The sequence below is a fragment of the Zonotrichia albicollis genome, chromosome 21, assembly GCF_047830755.1.
Source record: "Zonotrichia albicollis isolate bZonAlb1 chromosome 21, bZonAlb1.hap1, whole genome shotgun sequence".
In the NCBI taxonomy this organism is placed as follows: Eukaryota; Metazoa; Chordata; class Aves; order Passeriformes; family Passerellidae; genus Zonotrichia; species Zonotrichia albicollis.
Window position 1 is genome coordinate 8,545,327 of NC_133839.1, and position 22,648 is coordinate 8,567,974.

General features: G+C 44.3%; 2 protein-coding genes across 9 annotated transcripts in view; one reads left to right on the top strand and one right to left on the bottom strand.

The window, feature by feature from the left end:
* Positions 1–9,706, top strand: LOC102070312 (sperm acrosome-associated protein 9). Its single transcript, XM_074556265.1, has 4 exons — positions 1–160; positions 1,751–1,912; positions 2,653–2,855; positions 3,441–9,706. Exons 2-4 carry the CDS (start codon positions 1,769–1,771, stop codon positions 3,769–3,771), a joined length of 678 nt encoding a protein of 225 aa, XP_074412366.1. The 5' UTR covers positions 1–160; positions 1,751–1,768; the 3' UTR covers positions 3,772–9,706.
* The window catches only part of TSC1 (TSC complex subunit 1), a 26,360-nt gene continuing 12,016 nt past the window's right edge, over positions 8,305–22,648 (bottom strand). For 4 of the 8 annotated variants that reach the window (XM_074556248.1, XM_074556250.1, XM_074556247.1 and 1 more), the window contains exons 7-23: positions 21,694–21,848; positions 21,327–21,400; positions 19,739–19,917; positions 19,194–19,303; positions 18,853–18,976; positions 18,366–18,481; positions 18,065–18,137; positions 16,675–16,773; positions 16,015–16,582; positions 15,751–15,794; positions 15,067–15,233; positions 14,046–14,228; positions 13,585–13,695; positions 12,969–13,091; positions 11,837–12,024; positions 11,569–11,730; positions 8,305–11,296 (exon numbers count right to left, since the gene is read on the bottom strand). In XM_074556248.1, coding sequence (XP_074412349.1) covers positions 10,816–11,296; positions 11,569–11,730; positions 11,837–12,024; positions 12,969–13,091; positions 13,585–13,695; positions 14,046–14,228; positions 15,067–15,233; positions 15,751–15,794; positions 16,015–16,582; positions 16,675–16,773; positions 18,065–18,137; positions 18,366–18,481; positions 18,853–18,976; positions 19,194–19,303; positions 19,739–19,917; positions 21,327–21,400; positions 21,694–21,848 — 2,957 coding nt within the window. In that variant the 3' untranslated portion in view covers positions 8,305–10,815. The remainder of the gene's footprint in view (positions 11,297–11,568; positions 11,731–11,836; positions 12,025–12,968; positions 13,092–13,584; positions 13,696–14,045; positions 14,229–15,066; positions 15,234–15,750; positions 15,795–16,014; positions 16,583–16,674; positions 16,774–18,064; positions 18,138–18,365; positions 18,482–18,852; positions 18,977–19,193; positions 19,304–19,738; positions 19,918–21,326; positions 21,401–21,693; positions 21,849–22,648) is intronic. The other 4 variants (XM_074556254.1, XM_074556252.1, XM_074556253.1 and 1 more) reach the window with 4 other exon arrangements.

Sequence of the window (22,648 nt, forward strand, 5' to 3'; positions counted from 1 at the left end):
CTTACTATAACGGGGAATGGGGAGACGTCATCAAACAGCGACGGTTGCCATGGCGGCGGCGGCGCGGTGGGGCCGAAGGCCTGCGCTGTCCGCCCGCTCCTCCCGCCCGGCCCGGCCCCTCCCGGGAGCTGCCGCACCAACACCGCCACAACACCGGCCGGTAGGAGCCGCAGGGCCCGCGGGGCGGGAGCGGAGCGCACACAGCCGCACCAAGGGCCCGGCCGGCCCCAGGGAGCGGGAGAGCTGGGAGGGAGCTGGGCGAGGATTCCCAGGCGGGAGAGAAGGGCCTGGGGCTGCCCCGGCCCCGCTGTGGCTCAGGCATGGCCGCTCTGCCTTCCCACAGCAGCGTCTGTGACATCACACTGGCCCCGCTCCCCTGGGGCTCTGCCTCGTATTGCAGCACCGTCACCAAGGCATTATTGACTGACTCCTTGGGGTTCCAGGACTGCAGGCACAACAGATCGCTGGTTTTTCCTGCTTTTTACTTTTTTTCTTTTGTAATTGTGAGAAACGAGCCTCAATCTTTAAAATTTTTAAAGTTTTAAAAGGGATAAGAGGGACAAAGTAATAACAACACTGGGTGCTTGGCAACTGCCAGAGGCATGCCAGTTAACTTAAAATTATTTCCTTATATACTTTTTCATTACATTGGTCAAATACATTTTATGAAGATTATACATATTCAAAGATTCCTTTGAGTTTTCATATTCTGGGAATTCTTTTTGCTTGCTTCGACCCTTGACACTTCTTCAGGTGTGTGCCATACTGCAGATGAAACTGATGTATTTTATTTCCTCACAAGGGTCCGTGTTCTGTGGTTTGGCAGTTAGTGCCAGCTGAAGGTAAAATCCTTGGTCAAATCAGTTGCAAAATCCTCCTTGCATTCTTACTTTCTATATTTATTTACCTGGTTCTTTTCAATGTTATCATACAGATAAGATACTCCACTAGTACATGAAATCAGCATTAGCAATTTCACAAAATTATCTGACTCATTCTCACCATTGTCAGATAGTTACAAAAATAAAAATGTTAACTACTTCTGCAACAGTTAATGTTATAATGTACAGCACAACATCTCTGTTTTAATATTTTGTGAAAGCCTAAACTATAATATATCTATCACACTAAAATATATAATCTACTCAGGGATTGGGGTATTAACCATAAAAGGCTGACACATTATACAACAATAAAAGCAGTGATAACAAACTATGTTATATCAAAATAATTTGCAAAAGCCAATGATTACACAGTTATTTATAAGTTTTCCATTAGCCTACACTGTCACGGACATATTTTATAAAAAATCCTTTTGCCAGGATCTTTTCTCCTGAGAAGCTGAGAGGCCTCAGAAATGAAATGTAAACATTGATTATCTGGTGCTGTGGAATGCAACAGGTGGATCTGTGATTGGTCTCATGTGGTTGTTTTTAATTAATGGGCAATCACAGTCAGCTGGCTCAGACTCTGAGAGTCACAAGATTTTATTATTATTCCATTTCTTTCTATTCCTTGCTAGCCTTCTGATGGAATCCTTCTATTCTTTCAGTAGAGTTTTAATATATAATTTTCTTTTAATATAATATATATCATAAAATAATAAATCAGCCTTCTGAAACATGGAGTCAAGATTCTCATCTCTTCCCTCATCCTGGGAACCACCACACCTGCACAACTCCAGCTCAGGTGAGACATAGAATTGCATCATTTTTAAAATGCAGCTTCCTTTCTCTCCTTTTCCATCCAGATCCAGCAATAAGCAACCATGAATGAGGTGGTGGAGACCCTGAGGAAGATCGAGGAGAAGTACAAGCTGTTCCAGCAGCAGCAGTTCACCTTCATCAAAGCCCTGGAGCGCACGCGGGAGGAAGCCCATGACATGATGAGACCTGTGTCATCCATTGTCCAGGTACAAACCCCTCAGCACAAACAGCTCCCTGCATGGCCACAGGCACAGCACGGGGCTGCAGAAATGTTTTTCCTGGAGGGGAGATGGACAAAAAGTGCCCAGGAAGGTTTGTGTGTGACTGGAGGGGTGGGGAGAGATCACCTGTGTGCTTTAGCTGAGCACTGCTGAGCAGCCAGAAACACAGGCTGCAGGAAAACAATGAGAGCAAGGCTGCTTCCCCAGGCTCACATGGAATCTGTAATCCTCAGCCTGTGGGAAGCAGCATGCCTGGCTCTTCCCCCTGGTATTGGTGCTGCTGTATCTTTCTATAGTGCTTATTAAAAATAATGGCTGTGTTACACAGGGAGGATGATGGATTGAGGGCTGAGAGTCCCACGTGGGCAAGGGCTTTGCTGGGCTGCTAAGTGAATTGTCTGGGAATTTTTATAGCATGCTGTACTGAAAAGTACAACTTAGACCACCTGGAGACAAGGGAAGAAGAGAAATCTAAATCAAATCAGAATTGTGGATTTGAGACAGCAGAACTCAAGCCCAAAACCCAGATGGATGCCAAAGGCAGAGTGAAAGCCAGGCTGCTGTCAGGATTAGGGCACACAATGAGCTGGTTGTCCTTTCCAAGGGCTGCCTCTCCCCAACAGAAGGGCTTTGCCCATTGCCTTGAAGAGGACTGTGGCAGATATTGCACTGAGTGATTCCATCCCATTCTGCCGTTTTCAAAAGCGCATTTTCCTCCTGTGCAGGTGCAGTGCTACAAGGACAACCATTGCTACAACGCCACAGACAGGCGCATCCTCAACATGTTCGTGTCCCTGTGCAACGAGCTGCGCTGCCTGAGCCAGAAGATGGAGACGGTGCACGCTGGGGACAGCGTCACCAACGGCCTTTTGGAGAAGTGCAAATTGCTCCTGAACGACAGCAACGACCTCACTGCCCTTCGAGCCACGTGGGTGCCACCCCAGCCCGGCCCAGCCCAGCTCAGCCTAACCCACCTCTGCCCAGCCCAGCCGAGCTCAGCTTAACCCACCTCTGCCCAGCCCGGCCCAGCCCCTGGCCTTTGCCTGTTGCTCCTGGGGGCTGGCACTGCACATTCCTCCCTGGCTTCTGTCCCAGTCCCTTCCTGGCTCTAGGGAGGGTACAAGGTGCTGCCCAGCTGCCTGTGCCAGCTCCTGGCAAACACTGCCAGTGTCCCTGCACGCAAAGAGTGCTGCTGCTCTGTTTGTCCATCTTCTCTCTGGACCATGGCAGGGCAGGGGGTGCCCTGAGGCCCCTGCAGTGCTCAGGCAGGTTCCTGCTCCTTCCTGCTGCTGCTGCTCCTCTGCACTGAGCCAATTTCTGCAGGGCAGTGTCTGTGTGTCCTGTCCAAGACCCCAGACCTGTGCCAGGGTGGTTTTTGGCAGGACTCCTCAATCCATGTCCAGCTCTCTCCGTGCTTTTGGGGAATGGCTGCCTGTGCACTGCTACTCTCCCTAGGGCTCCCAGGGCTGCAGGGCTGGGACTCCTGTGCCAATTGTTTCCCTGTGTCCCACAGGTACCCCCACGGTGTTGTGAACCACCTGAGCCTGGAGGAGGCGCAGCATCGCTATGGAGGGGTGGTGAGCTTGCTGCCCATCGTCCTGGACAGCATGAGGGACTGGGTCACACACTCCAACCTGAAAGTCCTCTATATTGTGAGTCCTGGATGTGCCAGGTGCAAGGAGGAGACACCCACTTCCCAAACAGCACCTGAAGCTCTGACCTCCAATAGTAATGAAAATACTGTAAAATTGCAGGACAAAGATTTCAAGAAATTCCTGGCTGCAAATCAACGTCCGCAAAAAAAGAAAGCTCCCTGGAGGCCACCAGGCAAACACCCCTATTAAAGGATCAGAGCTCCTGCATCATCTGCTCACCACCTTTAAGCACCTAGCTGATCTAATACAGTGCAATGAACACTTGAGATCCATCCTGAGTCCTTTTTCTGAAGAGCTGCCCTGCAGCCAGCCCGGGACACAAGCATTGCCTCTCCCTTGCTGATATTTGCACTCTGCTCCTCACATCTCCACAGAAGCAGCTGCAGCTCCAGCTGCTCCCTGGGGCCAGCACTGGGAGCAGGGAACTCATCAGGTTCTAATATCTCACACATGAATCTTTGACAATCATTTGAAACAGGATTTTACATTTTCTCAGCCCCATTCCTGAGGAGCATCCCCTCCCTGCCACAGCCATGGGGTGAAGAAGCTGCCTGTGTGAAGGATGGGATGCAGAGCAGCAAAGGCCTGGCATTACAGATTCAGACACATCTTTGACATTTAGACTTGTCTCTAAAGCTCCCTCAGCCCCAGAGAAATAATTTGGTTATCTGGACCACAGAATCCCTGTTTACAACACACTAAGGAGGTTTCCCCTACAGAGTCCAGTGTTCTTCAGCTGTGCTCTGCTGCAGCTCCTCACTCCACAGAACATCTCCCCTTACACCTCCTGACTCCTGTCCTGTCAGAGCAGGAGATGTAAAGGAGAGATTTGATTTTGCCCTTAGTTTGTGTGTACTGACAACAGCCAAACAAAACACCCACAAAACACCCCTGTGCTCCTCAGATCCCTACAAAACCAAAGCCATTTCCAGTCCATGTGATCCATGGGACTGTGGTGGGAGCATCATGCTCAGATGGTCCCTGTTCAGATTGCAGACTGAGCTGCCTGTGCTTTCCCTGCTCCAAGGCAAGGTTGGCATTACATCAGGCCAGATGTGGACAGGCCCACCATGGCCCTGGGGCTCAAAATACAGAACATGAGGTCAGCACATCTCAGACCCTACAGCCTTTTCTAAATAAGTGTCCTCCCTGTGTCTGAATGCTCTTGTCCCCTCCAAATTTGCTCCTGCTGGAAGACACTCCTGAATAAACAATTTCCCCTTGCATACCAGGCTCAGTTTGCTGTGAGAAAGCTTTTGCCTGAAAATCATCAGTTTTTGGCAACAAGCAGCTGAAAACAGAAGGAAGAATTAATACAGAGGAGGGGGCATAGGAAGGAATGACAGCTCGGATGAAATGGAAAGTATTTCCAGGAGCATTTTTATTCCTCACATAACCCCACCTTGTTTTGCACTCTTTTCCTTTCCCCTATCCACTTGCACTGCAATGCACCCACCCAGTCTGGAGTAGAGCCCTATTTTTAGGGAGATTTGATCCAACTGAACTGAACCTTGGTGAACTCAAGATGGTCACAGAGGGTCACAGAGCAACTCCTGAGCACTACTGGGGCCACAGCCAGTGGAATGTCACTGTCACCCTCTTTGGCTTCAGTTCAGATCCCTGGGGCAGAGGCAGCTTCAGGCTGAAAAATCCAAGTTGTGGCAGCTGCTCTGTTGTGTTCCATGGTGCAGACAAGTGTCCAGTGACACAGTTGCTGTCTTGGAAAGGTTTTCAGCACAAGCTGCTAAGACTGAATGATGACAAGTGTTGGGGACACAAGAGATGCTATTCCCAGATCTTGTTTCCAACCTTCTTGGCTTTGCCCTGTGGTTTAAATTTGAACACACAAGCTGTGAGGAGACCAAAATTATTCTCCAGTTTGTAGCTCACTTTCAGCTTCCAGGGATGAGCACAGCACAAATGGTTTGTCAGAACAGTCCTACCAAAGCCACTCCACCACTGCTGCTCCAAATTCCAGTTGTCATTTTGCACTTGACCAAGATGATGCACACAAAAAAGTTCCCAAATTTCAATAATAGGATTCATACATGCAAGAAACAATTCCTAAATCTTAGTAATAATTTCTAGCCTAGCCCTATACTTTCAGTCAGTGTCAGGCAGCCAAAATTTTAAGACCCAAGCAGAAAAATGAGTGCATAAAACTTGCAGTCTGAGGTTTGATAATGACAAGACCAGCATCTGTTGGAAGACTGCAAAGTTAAGTCTCAGAAAAACATCCAGACAAATTACTTAATTTCCATACAAGTTCTCCTCTTCCAGAGTGGATGGACACTTCAAAAGACAAAAAGATACAGCAAGAATTGTTTTCCTCTACTACAAATCAAGCTGTTTGAAGAATTTACATAAACAGGATGTAAATGCCAAACACAAAAGTGCAATAAAGTTTTACTTTAGCCTCAGTGAGCATAAAATTGCAAGATACACACTGAGAAACCAGGCAGGGCACCAGCCTGACTTTCCTACAGATCTGTCACTTAGTCCAGAAAATAAATGCTGCTTTTTTTTGTTCAAAGGCTGAAATAGACACATGGGCTGGTACGAGATGATATCAACGGAATCCTGGCATCTGTATGAATTATCTCTGTGCTCCCCTTGATCCAGCTAAGGGTCAAGTCAGGCTTTTATCAAACTGAGGAACCTGATGTAGTCAAAGGTGGGGAGTGGAAGGGGGGGGTTGGACTGGATGAGCTTTAGAGGTCCCTTCCAACCCAAACCATTCTGTGATAAACCATTTATTCAGTGCTAATCCATTCTGTATGTTCAATGTGTTCCAGCCTCTCCCACACCGAGAGGCCAGAGCTCAGAGCCCCAGGAGTGAGGATGAAGGGTCAGGAGCTGTGGTGGGCTCTGGGGGAAGCAGAAGGGTCCGTTCCAGGGAGAGCAAACTCAGCATCCCAGAGCTGGGATGGGCTTGGCAGGGCCTCTAGCGGCCGCCTCGGAGCAGTGCCCAAACCTCTCACCAGCAACCTTTGAACAGCTCCAACAACCCTGCTGTCCCCAGTCCTGCATCCACAGGGCTTTTGAACCCTGGTATCCAACCCCTGGGACACCCCAGGGCAGCTCTGGGGCCGCTGCCCCCACTGCCATCCCCAGAGCTGTAATTTCAGAAGAGCCAGCGGCTGTTCCCTGTCACCACCAGCCTGTTCCCCACATCATCAACACCCCGAGGCAGGGGAGGCTTCGCTGGGAGTCCTCAATTCCCCTGGTGGTGCTGCAGCAGCAGTTTGAGCTTTCAGTCAGCTGAGCATCGAGCACAAGGAGCAGAGGCAGCTTCACAGAAACCAGGAATAGTGTCTGGCAGGCAGGAGAGATCAGCCAGCCCACAACTGGAGTGAAAAGACCTTCAGAAAAAAAAGGTCCAGCCAAGTAAAGCCCACAGACACCAAAATCATGAGGACCATAAGTCAAGTATTTGAACAGTCTTGTCTGGAAAGCAAAGCCCATGGGAGTGCAAACCAGGCTTCCTTTGCAGAGCTCCTCAGTATGAACTGATGAAGCAACTCAACTGCTGGGATTTCCTACTTTGTAACCACTTTTAAAATCCACCATTGTGCCAGCAGCTAAGTAGTTCCAACAAATCAGGATCAATCAGCAAAGATATTTGCATTTCCTGAATTTGAAGTATTTCCTTCCCTAATGTCTCCTGTGTGATTATCAACTGTTATGAACTACCAAATGTACTGCTTGGCATTAATGAGTAAGGAAGGTACTTAATTTTTCTCTTTTTGTACCCCAGTAATACACTTCTGTGGGTCATTTTTATGTCATGATTTTTTTACACTGGCAAGTTCAGCTTAAGGGATGCCTTATTTTGAACCCATTCTGTGTTAAATTCACTTTGTGCTTAGTTTTCATTTTACTACCCCATGCTACAGAACTAATCCCAGTGCAGGGGTCCAAACAACTCTCTGTGTCACTGATGTTTATGGTATTTTCTATATAAAATTCTCCATAAACATTACTTGGCCAAAGCATGTTCACAATGTGCCACTTGCACAACTCAGACCTTTGCCTGTGTTGCTCATATTTAAGAATTATACTTAATCCTTAATTGGAATGTTGAGGCTTGTGTATGGATTACTAAACTGTTTTGAGCAATCTTTTAAATATTAATTTATTTCAAGAAGAGAAAAAATAAACCAACAAAAACAACCAAACAAATAAAAACCAATGAAAGACCAGAACCAGTGAGAAAGTGCCAGTCTGGGAAAAAAGCACAACTAGAAAACAACCTTACCTCACTAGAATAAAGTGGCCCCAAAATTCCTCGTGGTCTGAGGAAGTGTCCTGTATGCACTGGATGGAAGGGAAAAGCACAGACAGAGCCAACTCCTGACAGCAGCCCCAGCTTTGCAAACAAGGCTCTGACATTTCCAGCTATTAATTTCTCTAATCACTGTGCAGTCCTGGCCTGCAGGAGCAAGGCCATGCAGAAGCTCACCAGCAGATCTGCAGCACTGAACTGTTTGCAGTTCATTTATGGATTATGCTGGCACATTGTTGATGAGTTTGTTTGTCACAGAAGAAAAAAAAAAGGCTTTGGCTCCATGCAGAAAAATGAGCTTCCAATGGTGAATCCTGTGCAAAGGGGCAGCAGCACTGACCTGCTCTGGACTGTCCCACCTGGCAAAATGTTTGGACACTGAAATCCCTTCCATGTGTTTGGTCCCAAAAAGGTCTGGCAGGGAATTTAACACAGAGTAGTGCAAAACAATACATTTTATTTGTTCACAGTTAAACACAAGCAACTGCCTTGACATTTTAGAACATTCTAATAAGGACAGCAAAACCTCCTTTTGGTTTAAGTTCTCTTTAGCTTACGATTGTACCATTTCCTCGTATTTCATATTTATGGCATTTAATGTGGATTGTTTAACATGCTTACAAAGAGCGAGGCAGGGAACAGATTAACTTGACAAAGACAGCAATTTTAGATTTAACTAAAAGCAGTCAGTTAAAAAAATCTGTTTCCACTTCACTGATGGGACCCCTTCAAACAAACTGCAAGTTAACTACATACAGCAGATCCATGATTTTTAGACTTAGGAAAGAAAATTGCAAAATTTGTTCCTCCATAATCTTTGTGGTCCATAAACAAACCTAAAGTGGTTTCCATTACTATCCTGGTGCTAAAATCCTGTTTAAAAGAAGAAAAAAAGCCACCTTACCAAAGAGCTTGCGTTGCTGCCAGGGCATTTTTGTGACTGACACAAAACCTGCCTCTCCTGGGAACGCCAGACCCGGCCTTGGCAGAGCAGGATGGGCAGGAGCTCCTCCAACATTCCCAGCTGAGCTGGCCCATCAGGCCCTTTGTGTGCAAACCATTCACTCCCCAGGCTGGGATCCAGTGGGAGAGGGGCAGGAAAGCTCCAAGTCTCACCGAAACACGCGCTACCACGTCTGCTACCACTACGTCTGAGAAAGCCTAAAGACAAAACCAGGCTGCCACTTACAACCAACTCTCTACTCTCTACTCCATGCAGAGTCAGCTTTGACACAACCACTGAAGTTCACCTCTACTCTCAGAGTTTGGACTGACCAACTGAAAGGACAAGGAGAATAATTTAAGACAGGCAGAAATGTATTCAGACCTTGGAGTTACGGAGGAGGCGGGAATGGAGGACGAGTCCTGTCAGCCATGAGCGGAGCTGCCCTGACGGCCTCGCTCCCAGCTGGGCTAAGAAGGGATTTGAACTACAAATGCAAGTGTGCTTGGACTTGATTTCTGTGTGAGGTGGTTCTTAAACAGCAGCTGCCACCCACAGAATGTTTAGGAGAAGAGGCCACGAGTGATGCAGGGGAATTGTGAAGCCTGAACCGTCTGAGTACACCTGGACCCAGCCACGTGGGACATTTAAAACAAGCACTGCCTTCCTAACAGCAGGCCCTGCTCTGCCACGAAGGAGATTGAGTCTGACCACTGACAAGCCCTGATCCCACAATCCTCCTTCACAGAAGGCTCAAAATTGACTTAAAACATGATTAACACCAAAAGGCTTCAGACCAAGATTCTGATTTCAGTGTGAGCAGGATTCCTCCTCAGCCTTGTCACCTAAGGAAGAAGGATAAGGGTGAAGGGGAGAGACCTAAAGCCAAATTGACACTGCTGAACTCAAAAATGTGCTGCAATCTGAGTAGGAGGGCGCTCAAAGGAAACCAGGCTCTCCAAGGCAAGCCTGAAAAGGTACTGCCAGGAAGAAGGAAGCCAATTTCTCGGACTCAAAACATGGTGGTCATGTTCAGATCAGGAACAAATGAAGGAGGGTGAAGCAGCACATTTCCCTGATTAGAGAAGTAAATCCTCCTCTGCAGATCTTCATAAGCTTGGAATTCTACCTCCATGTTCTGCATCCTCTCCCTACTTAAGTAAAGCTTCCTCTTCCCTCTTCTCCTACCCCAACTGCTTTCACATACAAACCAGGGTGAGGTCAATCAGGCAAACACTTCAAACACCAAGAAGATCTGAAACTGGTGTTTTAAAAAGTCTTCAGCATTTACGGTCTCTTCTGCATTACAAACTCCAGTTCCTTTTTGTCTGTTCAAATGGAACTTCCCAGGAAATGTTAAGGACAATATAAACAATGATCATGAATTAGGGTGAATGAATCATTTTGCAGAGGTACAACGTTCTTTAAACATTTGGGTATTCAATCAGACTCCAACTGAATGAAGGTTGGGCTCTGAGGGATGTGGGACAGTGGACAGGCAAAAACAGAGAATGCACTGGAAATCCTAGTGCTGCTTCTTTCCAGGATGAAAGGAACCAAAGTCACCTGGACAGGCAGCACAACCAACTGCTCTAAATGGGAAGCTTGCAAAGAAATACAAAGCATTCAGAGTAAACTCACAAATGTTAATTTGGCCTCATATTGCACTCAAGTTCATAAACGCAGCCACTCAACTGGGGACAGGGAGAAAGGGAAAAAAAATACTTGCAAATGCTAACAGTTGTCCCTTCAAATTAGTACACGCTGCTAAGGATTGAATTTGAGAAAGAAGCAAGAGTTAGGCTGGGCATTTTCAATTCCAGACCCAAAAATCCACTTTGCATTCATTCAGCAGCCTCCTTCCGTTCCTGGCCATCGATCCTGCTCCGCTGCATGAGCCACTGCTCAGACCAAAGAAACAAAAAAGCTTTTAGTTAAACTTGCACTCACGCCTCCTGTTCTATGCCAAGAATATGAAAATAACACTGATTGACTATCTTCCTCTTTAACTGTGGTCATGATGAGTTTCATTGTAGTCCATGATATGAAGCTGTCCAACACTGCTTTCCTGGAGCTTAGGCGAGAGGTTTTCGGGGCTTGGAGAGGCCTTTGACTCCATGCTTGGATCTTTACATAGTTCAGTCTTTAGGGCATCAGACAGCCTGTTGATGCTGACCCCCTCCTCATCACACTGGCTCTCACTCTTGTTTCGAAATAATTCTCGTGCCTTCATTCCAAGGAAGCTCTTGGAGCTGGGGAGTGAACCTACAGTCAGTGGGACAGTAGTGGAGGGCTCCAGCAACATGGATGTCTCCCAGCGACTGCTCAGCCTCTGGTTCTGGGGTTTTTCTGGGGTGGAGAGCTCGCTGCTGCTGCCCCCCTTACTGCTACTGCTGCCTCGGGTGCTGGGAGGTTTGGTCTCTCCATTTCTACCCAGTGTTTCTTCACTGTGTCCTGCTGTGTCTTCATTACCACAATCCAGCCTGCTGGGGAACAGAGAGGACACAGTGTCAGGAAATCACAGGAATTAAACAGTGGAGAGGGAAGTGCTGGCCAGGGCAGATTGCTTTGATTACTTTCCCTTTCTGCCTCTGGGTATGTACTTGAACAGGTTTCCTTTCACACTTCTGGGGCAAAGCAGGAGAGAGAGGGGGTACCCAGATGTGCCACACACTCAGCTTTGCACATCCACTGCTTTTAAGTCCAAAATTGACATAAACCCACATTAGTCCTGCAGATTTCACATCACCACTCTCACCTTTCTTCTGCTGCTTCAGCTGCTTCTGTTTTATCATCTTCAAGTTTTTTCAGTAGACTGCTCTTCTCCAGCCGCCCAAACAGATCCAGGATCTCCAGCTCAAATGCCTGGGTGATTTTTTTCTGAGCCTTGTACCTGCTTTCTACTGCCTGCAGCTGACCCCTGAGCAAAGAGAGAAACCAGAATGTCCAAAACCTCCAGATTCTGCCTCAGCTGTGACAGTGCATCTGTCAAAGCACAGCTAAAATGTTCCATAGGAAGCCCCTACCTTGCTTGGATTTTAACATCTTCCAGGTATTTCTTTTGCTCCAGGAAGAGGTGGTCCTTTTTTGCAAGCTGAGATTCCAGTTCAGCTATCCTTTTCTGGGAAGCATCCAGCCTTTGGCTTTGCTGCTGAACACACAACTTTGCTTTCTCCAGTTCTTTCCGAAAAGCAGCGTGCAACATTTCAACCTCCTCGAAGCAAACAACACAATGGTAAAGTCTAATTTGATCCTGTGTTATTTTTATTGGTGTTTAGACATGTTTCTGATGTTATAAATAGGCACATTTTAAAGCAAGCCAGAATAAAAGCAGCATTTCTAAAAACAGATATAGAAAACCAGCCCTGCTGAAGATGTACACTATTAAAATAACTACACATCACTGGAATTTATTAGCACATTAATGTTCCTCATGAAAACCTCTTTTCATCAAAGCAACTCTTGCCAGTTCTGCACTGGATTAGAGTAGACAAACTCTATTTTAAATCCATTTTCCAACAGGACCTTCATTAAATACCAGTAGAAGACTTTTTTTCAGTGTACTATTCACCTTCTTAAATTACGTGCTCTCACGCAGGAACAGTTATATTGTTGTGTAATTTACTTGCTTCTAATTAAAAAAAGGTTCCTTTGAAGTCAGGAAGTAAAACCATATGAGCCACAGAAGTTTTCAGTGAAGTTACTGTTAACTTTTAATAGGAAAATGACTGAGTGGGAAGGCTGAGATGCTCATTTTGAAGTAACACCTCAAAAAACCCGTAAAATCCTTGTTAAGATCTTTCCACAAATTCTGGCACTACTACCCTGCATTATTTTACCAACAATCTGCTGTCATTTGAGCACAGTAAAGTCTTGGCTTTTGGAAAAGAAATTGCTAGAATTTACATCAGTTGGCTAAAACAGACCCCAAGTGTACCCCAACAACTCCTCCTTAGCTTTCAGAAGGGGCACTGAAAATATTCCTCAAACCCACAGGGCACAGAACATCTGAACAGAAGATCAAACATACAATCAAATCCCTGAAAATCAATTTCAGAACAAAGAGTCTGTTAAGATACAAAGCCTTTCCTTCTGAACTCAGGGCTGGATGATGACCTCAAGGGAAGTCTCCCCAAAAGTCTCTGCACTTTTTGGTACCTTTGTAGTGTCTGTGTGCTTGTGCTGCAGCTGCTCCAGGTACAGCTCATTGACCTCCCCAAGAACCAGCAGCTGCCTGTTCAAGAACTCCATCTGCTGTTGCACTGATTCACTGTTGGAAAGCTGGGAAGGGAAATGGAACAGAATCCAACATTGGGATGAACAGTTCAGGAGAGTCACAGCTGACAGGCACTGTGTTCACAGGGTATTTTTGTGAAGAAGGGAAACAAAGGTTAAAATCCAATGCTTCATAGGTAGTTAAGTGTTGAATAAATTGTTTTTATAAAGAACTTTTCATTTCATTTAAGTTACTATATAAACAGTATCTCTCAGTTGTCAAGATTTAAGAGAGCTTTAATACAAATTCATAATACTCAATCTGCAAATCCCTGCTGTGGAAAAAGCCAAAATAAGAAGTTCCAGAAGCCCTTTAATTAAGTTTAGAGTTTCTTCACCAAAATTTTTCTGTGTTGTTTTTGTGTAATTAAATATCAGACTCTCTGGAGCTCAGCACAGGCTTCTTTCAGATCAAGAAAGAAAAAGCACCTGATGAAAACTACCAGATAAAAAATAATCAGAAAGACACAAAGGGACCTGGGAACACTGACTTTCTTACCTTTTGAGAAACTTGGCTAAGCAGCAATTCAGTGTGACACACCTTGTTGTTTGCCTTCTTTAACTCTAACCTCAGATCTGCTATCATGTTCCTGCAGTCTTCCAGCTTGGTCTGTTTAAGTGACAAAAAAATTACTCAGGGTTCTGAAACTTCACTAAGGACAGCAAAGGCACAGAGCTGGGAGGCTGCAAACCCCCAGGACTGGAAATGAAGTTATACTGACCCTCCAAACCAGCTAAGAACCTGCCTTTTCCTATTTCCAAGATGAAGACAGAACAAAACAGAACTATAAAAGGATAACATTAAGTGAAACACTTTCAATAATGCACTGTCTTATTCTAAATCAGGACAATATCTCTAATAAAAACGTGCAGCTTTCTCTCAGGTATTTCATGCCTTGGTACAAAGAAGGTTATTTTTAAAACCATTAAGTAGACAACAAAATTGTTGTTGCTTCATACCTGCAATTCCTGGCTCTGGTTGTAGAATTCCTCCCGGTCGTGCTGCAGCTGTCGGATCTGGCTGTGAAGCTGAGCCACAATATTATCATGTTCCTCCTGAAACTGGTGGTACCTTGCCTGTTCTTTCTGCAGACTCAGTTTCAAGGCCTGGATCTCCTTTTCCTGCAGTTTCAGCTGATCTTTCTGTTAAGAATCCCACATGACACATCAGACAAGACACCTGCTTAGCAGCTACGACATCTATGCTCAGCCAAGCAAAGCTGGCATTAGCAGCATGCAGGAAAACACTCTTACACACACACAACATTTTATACAGAGCATTTTCTCAAGGCTTTTGGGGCTTGGCTTGGTTTTGGCTGAAAAGGAGATGAAATGGTGATAAGGGTAGACAGGCTGAAAACTCACAGCCACATTGAAAGCAAGAATGAGCAACAGTCTATTTTTCCATTGCCTCTCATGCTTTCAACAGGGACTTGGGCTTCACAGGTCCATTTTCCAAAACCTACTTGGAATTTTATTTTTGGCTCTTGTAGTTAATTATCAGAAGGTGAAAGTGTTGATGGAATTAGTTATAACATGAAAATATATAATGAAACACACCTAAATCTGTACTGAGACATCCTTCAGTGTACTTATATTTTCAAATTCTATCACAGTGAACAACTCTGGAAAACAACACTTGAGTTTCCAAAGCTTTTGTTATTAGTCCTCATCTGAGGAGCAAAAGGACAATGCCTTATCAAATATGCAGTAAGGTGTTTAGGCATTGAAAACCACTCCAAAGGCTGGTAGGGGTCAAGCAGGAAGGATTCAGGTGCCTGCAGTCAACTCCAAACTACTGACATTAAATAACAGCACACAGAACTCATGCACGAGTCACTCCACCAACACCGACTTCAATAAAGCAACAAATGAGGCTTCTTTGTTAATTAGTGGTACCAACAGACACCAGGCAGGCCAATGAACACTCTGAGCAGCAGCAGTGTGTCTCAGGCACTGGTGGAGCTGTGTCCCTGCTCACCATGGCAGCGTTGTGCTCCTCCAGGGCCGTGGCTTTGATGACTTTGCGCAGGAGGCGGCGGTTGCGCAGCGCGTGCTGCTGCCTCTTGAAGCGCTCGTACAGCAGCTGGTTGTGCAGCAGAAGCAGCTGGTTCCTCAGGGTGTGAATCTCATCTGAGGGGGGAGAACCTGCAGTGGGACACACAAGAGGTTCCTGAGCTGCACTCTCTGCTTTATTGGATCTCCAACATAAAAATCATAAATGTTGTTCCCAAAGCAATGGGTATATGCATCAAATGATTTGATTAAGGAAAAAAAGCCAAGCCACCATCACCACAAAAGCCTCAGAGCACAAAACTAAGACACAGACACATAAATAAGCAAGAAAAGCCATAAGTTTTAGACTGAATGAGCAGTGAGAAGGTGCAAGGATCTGTAAGATGACCAGCAGCACTCTGAAGCTTAGCAAGGCTGAAATGGTCAAAAGTAAGAAGTGCCTAGAATTTTGCACTTTTCAAAGATGAAAAAAGCAGCTCATCTCTCTGGAACACAGCTGTTTGCTAAGCAGATAAACCATGACTTAGTGGAGGGCATCATCTTTCTGCAGCATTAGTTAAAAACCCACAAGCAAAAAGTATGCCGGTCATTGTTTAAGCAAGTCTAATAATAGAGGAACAGATTGCCAAAACATGAGAAATTTCCTCACCTCCAAAGTGAGTCCAGTCAGCAGATTTGCTTGGCAGAGACAATCTGAAAAAAGAAAATGCAGCATTAACAGGTAAGTTTAAGTAAAAAAATACAATGTTCACCTCAAAAGAGCTTATAGCCTGGTAAAAGTACAATTAAGGTCAGTTGGTATAAAAAGATTATGGAGGAACTGTGCAGCTGCTTTTTTGGCACCGCTTAAAATTAAACCAGCACAAAAAAGAGTAACAATAAAGTCTGCAAAGTAAGATTTTCAGTCACCTACTTGTTCAGCTCCTTAGTGTGTGCATCTGCTCCTTGCTGAATCAGCCTGTCCAGCACTTCCACGGGAGAAGTTGAGGACATGCAGTCTTCATCCTGGGCTCCCTTGGCTTTCTTTAGCAGCTCCTCAGTCTTCTTGCCAACAAAGAGGTAGGCAGTCTTTGGTAATGCAACCTCAAAGAGGTGCTCATAGAGGGGAGGCTGCCCACTCCCAAACACCACTCTCCTGTGTGCTGGTACTTTACAAGGGCTGGGAGTGAGAATACTCGGCTCCCCAGAGGTTCCTTCCCTGTTCCCAGCAGGGCTTTCCCCAGGGCCTCCACAGGGCTTGTCTATGGGAGTAAACGTTTGTTTGGGTGTTTCCCGTGCACCCTCAGGCCCAGGCTTGTCCAGAGATGTTAAAGGCTCAGAGGTCTGACTGTGTCCCTGAACACTGGAGGCTGCTGAGTGGGTTTTCTTCTGAGAGCCTGACAGACTTTCGTTTGTGCGGTAAAATGGGGAGTCAAATCCTCCTCTAGGCACCATGTGTTCAGCATCGGTGGTGATCTCGGAGATCTCTTTAGATATTGCATCTGAGGAGAGGGGGAGCACCATGATGCATCTGGCATTTCAACAGGACAAACATTTCCTTAGCTAAGATGTAGGGAAGCAGGGCAGACATTACCTTCCTCTCTGTCCTTCTCAGCACTATCTTCAAACGACAACCCACCTAGAAACTCTGGAAGATCACTTAAGGTTACTGAACTTTTACTGCTGGGTATGTCTGAAAAAAAAAAAAAAGAAATCAAAAAGTTAGTTGTACAGTTTTCTCCAGCCTTAGCACAGCACAAAACACAAGTTTTACTGCTGCAAGGTCCTCAAAATAAAAGATGCTTCCTCAGAGGAGGAAGGTATCCGACTGTTTCATTCCATGTGGAGAACAGTTCAGAGATCAGTCACAGGTTAGTCCTGATCCCAAAATGTAATTTTGTAAACTTAACATTTGCTATTGCACAACCTCTGTGAGGAAGGATGTGCTGTTTGCAATTTAACCCATTAAATAAAGAAAATAAGGTGGCTCCTGTGCACTGTGACTGCTCCACTTGCACATTAGCATTAATCACCCCTTTAGCTTCTGAGCTGGCTCTACAAGCACACAGCACCTGCCTGAAAAAAAAGGAAGTTTAGCAATCTGATGTAATACAAACTTGCCAATATGTGGCTACTGATCAAAACTGAGCCAGCAGCTGTGGGATACACATTGCAGGAGAGAAACCTCATGCTCAGCTCAGTCACACATCAGGAACTCAGTGAAAAACTTTGCTTGTTCATAACTTGGAATTCAGAATATTCAGATTCCAGTGGTACTACACAACTACACCATGGAAAACCAGCTTTAGATTTCAATATCATCTCCACTTTGAAGATGGTTAAGATTCACAGCACAGAAGTCTCAAATACAGCTCCAAAATCCCTTTTTACAGCTGTCACAGAGGTAGATGACAGAGAATGGAAAATGGAATCTACATTCACCTATTCAAAGTTGAGTTCCTCAACATACTGATTTCAGTATTCCATGGGACTTTAAAACAGGTTCAAGTAAAGTAATATAATTATAGATAGAAAAAAAGTTTTTTTCCAGAGGCCTTTAAGAGGGAGCATCATATCTATCCTTACGTGCAGCCTTAGTTTGATCCACACGTGACAGATAACTTGAAGCAAAATTTAATATACAACTTGCTGCTTCTAATAATAATCCTCAAAAAATCAGCTTTTATAAAAATAAATATCCCTTTTCAGCCTTCAATTTATATTTGCATTTTTAAATATGTAGGAGAGTAAGGTAAAAAAAATCTCAAGCTATTTCTGAACATGAATGGGTAAATTGAAATCAGAAGCATCACAAGAAGGTTTTAAGTTGAATCACAGGTTAAAGTGGGATTCTAGAACTAAAAAGAAATAAGGGGGGGAAAAAGAACCTGTGGAAAAGGGTTTGGGGATTGGAACAAGTGTCAATAAAAACTGGAGCTGTTTACAATAGGTTGTAGTAATGGGGAGAGGAAAATGGAGTTTACCCAATGATTTATCGCTGTTTATGACATTTTGCTGTCGGTGCAGTAAAGGCCTCCCAGAATCTGGTTTATCCTCCTGGAAAACAAAAGAAACCCAGAACTCATTAATTGCCTTAGATTTCATTGGCAACTGTGCAGCTGGAAGTGGCAATAGCTGTCTACATTTAGAAGAGTTTTTGCAGTGAAATGCAAAATTTTTTATAAACCACCTACTCTGAGTTTTCTTTCTCAGTTAAGGTCACTGCATTAAGGCAAGTCAATGAAAAAAAAACCAGATTAGTTCAGCAGAAGAATTTTGTAATACCTTTTTAGGAGGTGTGGCAGCAGCTGAAGGGAGTGAAGCATGCACAAAGTCATCTGAAGTGCAGGGTGGAGGAGGAGATGTGGCTGGTGTTCCCAAAGGTGTTCCTTTCCCCCCTGCTGAAAAGGAGCACAAGTTCTCTCAGCAGGCTCCCCCTTCCTCCTTTCAGCTGAACATTGTATGTGAAGAATTGTACATTTAAACACCTCATAGCATTTATTTCTTATCTCTTAAATCTCTTTCAACTGTTCATCAACACAAAAGTGCAGTTTCTCAAAAGTTGTTTCAGATTTTGGCACAGAATTCACAAATCCCCTCTCAGTTTGCATCAGCACTGCTCTAGGTCAGGTACTCAGTTCACAGGAGTTATCACTCCAGCTATCAACTGGCATGATGTGGCATTCCCATTTTAAAACTGCCAGTAAAATTTACAGCCAGAATTTCCAGTACAACAAACCTTGGAGGCCTAATTGCAAACTGCAGCACGTACCAGATGTGCCAAAAGCTTTGCTGTAGGGTTGTGATGCAGACTGGGATGACTCTGATGGGACAATGCCGGGGGACGTGGGTGGTGTGGTCATACCACACACTGCAGAAGGGCTCCAGATGGTGACCTGGGCACAGAGTAAAACACAGCAGAGCTCAGAAAAGGAACGTGTGAAGAACCTGCATGCAGGTCTTCACTCAGGAAATTCAATTAAATGTGAAACGAACACCAACTTCTGAAGGATTCACAGCACAGCTCAAAAGTTCATGGATTTTTAAGACTGGCACAAGAAATTATACAAGTGCAAAGAATGAAAACTTGCTGGGCTTCATCTTCTGCTTTACCTGCTGTGGCTCAGTTGACAGCCTCGAGGACTGTGGGCTCAGAATCTGAGGTAGCTGCCCTGGCATTTGTGATAGTGTTAACCGAGGAGTGGAATATGGGGTAGAAGTCCCTGAAAGTTAAATAAAAGAAAAAATCAAAATTCCAAAGCATCCAACACATCAAATACAAACCCATGATTCTTCTGGCTAGGATTAAAGGCTTTTAATCAAAGCATTTCAAATCTATTCAACATACACATTTGTAGCTAGAGACTTTTCTTACAGCCCAAGAAAATATCTGTTGAACACATTATACTACAGCTTTCTTTTTTTGTTGTTGTTTTAGGGTAGGGAGGACAGGGGATGAAGAAACAATGCTGAGAACACACTGTATATCTGCATATAGAAAATATATCTACGTATTTATATTTTTAATGATAGTTTATTTTCTGGTGTCTAAGAATCAGACTTTTAAGTGGGATAAATTAGTGAGATAAGTTTTTTTTGCTCTAGGGCCAGTCCTTCTCCAGCAATTGGGTATTGATTAGCCATCAGGCAGGTCTTACCATAGCTGCTCTGTATGTCAATGTAAGAGCTGGCACTGGGGTCAGTTTGATGATGTTTTGAGCTTGTGCAGAGTTTCCGAGACACAGAGTAATAACCATCTTCATAGGAGGCTTCTGCAGGGTCCAGGGAGATTTTGGCACATTCTATCACAACATCATGAGTTTCTAGCCTTTTCCACCTGCAGACAGTTTTTGGATCCAAAAGATTAAGTTAGTCAATTATTGTTAAAAACAAGAGTTCCAGGAGATAGGAGGAATTGGCTTGTAGGATGGCTCATTTGTTCCAGGCAGCTTTGCATGCTCCCAGCCAAACTGGAACAAGGCACCAGACAGAAATTGCAACCAGATGACTCGTGAGAGGGGGTCTCAAAGAGGAGACAAACAGCTTTGACACAGAGATCCATAAAGGGCTGCCATGGAGCACTCTGGAAAGGAGGAACAGCATACGAAGACTTGGTTGATCCTGAGCTTCAGCAGCTGTAGAAATCAGCTCAGCTACACTCAGATGTTGGTAGTCAAAATTTAGACATGCCAGCAGTGAGGGAATCTGTATTATTTAAGCAAACACTGTCTGCAATGCCAGTTTCAGATCTGTGGTTTTCCTCCCAAGTTTGGGGAATGTTTTTTACTATTACTACCTCCTTCATCCTGAGAACTACTTCTCACTAAATTAAACAGCCAGATTAGATCTGCCCAATATTTCAGGGGATGGAAATTCACTGCAAAGAAGAGAAAGCCCAGAAGGCTGTCTATGAAAGGCTGGGTTGCTTTGAAAAGTAAAATACTCTCTTGTCCAAGATACCAAAAGAGAAGGCTTCCACTGGAAGGTTTGTGCCAATTGTGCTCCTGAGTGGTGCCACCCTCCCCCCTGCAAAATTGAGCATTGTGACATTCAATGGGTTCCCAGTTAGGAGTGATTTCCTAGTGGCTCTGAAAAGCAGGGCAAGAGCACTACTGTGCAGCAACAAGAGTCAAATTCTCCTCTTCAGTGGCTGGGCCTGTGGAGACAAGAGAAAAGCAGCAAGTGGTGCTGCTGCAGGCAAATGAGCCTATTGCTAAAGAAAACTAATACAGCTGATAATGTTAACACATACCTGTTAAAAGAACTGATCTGTTAAATGAACCAATATCTAGGTACCAAAACAAGACACACTGAAGCCATTTTAAACACTTAAATCCCATCAAATACTTCAAGAAACCCAGGGAATATGACCCAAACCTTCAGCCAATGAAGCACCTCTGGCAGTTTCACTTTATTCATTATAGGCAAACTGTTTTAAATCTTTATGAGGATGTTTGATCATTAAGATAAAGTAGAAGACAGATGCCATCCCAGACACAAAATGGATTTAGAACTCCAACATTGCTGTTAATGACCTTTCACAACAGTTTCTGCTTATTCATCCAGCTGAAAGCTGGCATGAGGAAAGTCTACATGTTTACCTGGTACACCTACAAATCTGGGTGGCAAAACACCCCCACACAAACCAATGCTGACAGAAAAGGTTTTGCTGCAACCTTCTGAAATAACCCCACAGAAAGCTGCTCAATTTGAGCCTTTCCTAATAGCAGAGAGAACATGTAATACCTTCGAGGGTCCAGTTCATGGTCCTTGGATCCAGTCACTAACTCTGGATGAATACGCACATGTTCCATCATTGGCTGGGAGGAAGAAGGATTTGTTATCAGTGCAGCACTTTGGATTGCACTAAAACACATAAAACTGATGAGCAAACTAATCCCAATAGTTCAGAAAGTTACATTTAACAGATAAGGTTAATACACATCACCACAGCTTCCAGAGTTGATCCCAATGAGCTTTCAGTCAAATCACTCATTTTCGTACTGTTTTGTCAAACAACCCTCAGCTGAATTCACAAATTAATTGTATTAAACTGGAATATATAGCTATAAATCTCTTGCCTCTGATAACACAGAGATAAGCAGCATTTTACCTTGACTACTTCTTCAAAGGTCTCCAGGTTTTCCTTCATACTGTAGTGAGAGCGCAGAAAGGAGACAAAATTGCAAGGATACATTCCATAAAGACGATGAAAGAGAGAATAAACGCTGGCATGAAGATGGACAAGATAAATCTCTGCCACATGACCTGGAAAAAGTAGTTAGAATCTTTTTCATTACATTGGAGAATAGAATAAAAGTTCTAAGAATGCAAACAAAGTACTTTTTAATTTGAAATGTTAACTGGAACAAGTCTTCTGAGGTACAAATAGTCCCTATAGAAACTGTGAAGTCTTCTCAGAAAACAAGCAACACTCAGTCATCAGCTCATAGCAAACCCAGAATTTAAGATAAGGACCATTAATTCCAACCAGTGTGCTGTCACTCTCAAGGCACAGCTTTGTTTTTATTCAAGTTAAAACCTGAAACTCCTCGAGACAGTGAGCCAGAGTAAGACTGACTGGATGATTAAAAAAGGAAACTAAGGTTTGTTTCACTTTAAAAGGTAAAAACTAAAAGCTTGTAGCCACCAAATGCAATCACAGCAGACAAATCTTAGTATTCACCTCAGAAGTTCCAATCCTACTTGCAATGCAGAAAGGCTCTAAATAGCAGTTCCATGTGCTTAACACAGCATTTGTTCATTCAGCCATGAGCCACACTCACAGATACTGCTGCTGTTAGACATCAGACCCCTTACAGCAAATTCAGCAAAGCCAGGGCTCTGAGAAAGCCAGTTTTATCAACCTTCATGACTATTGATAGTTGCACATTAAATTAAACTCTTATATATGTTGCTTCTTTTCTCCCACCCCATTTATATCTGGGAATATCAAATTCCCCCAAATCTGCCTGAAACATGAGCATTTTCCCTTCTCTCTCCATTAAGATCAATCTCTGCTTTTCACTGTCATCAAGGCAGTACTTTGGTTCAGTGAAATTTCATGC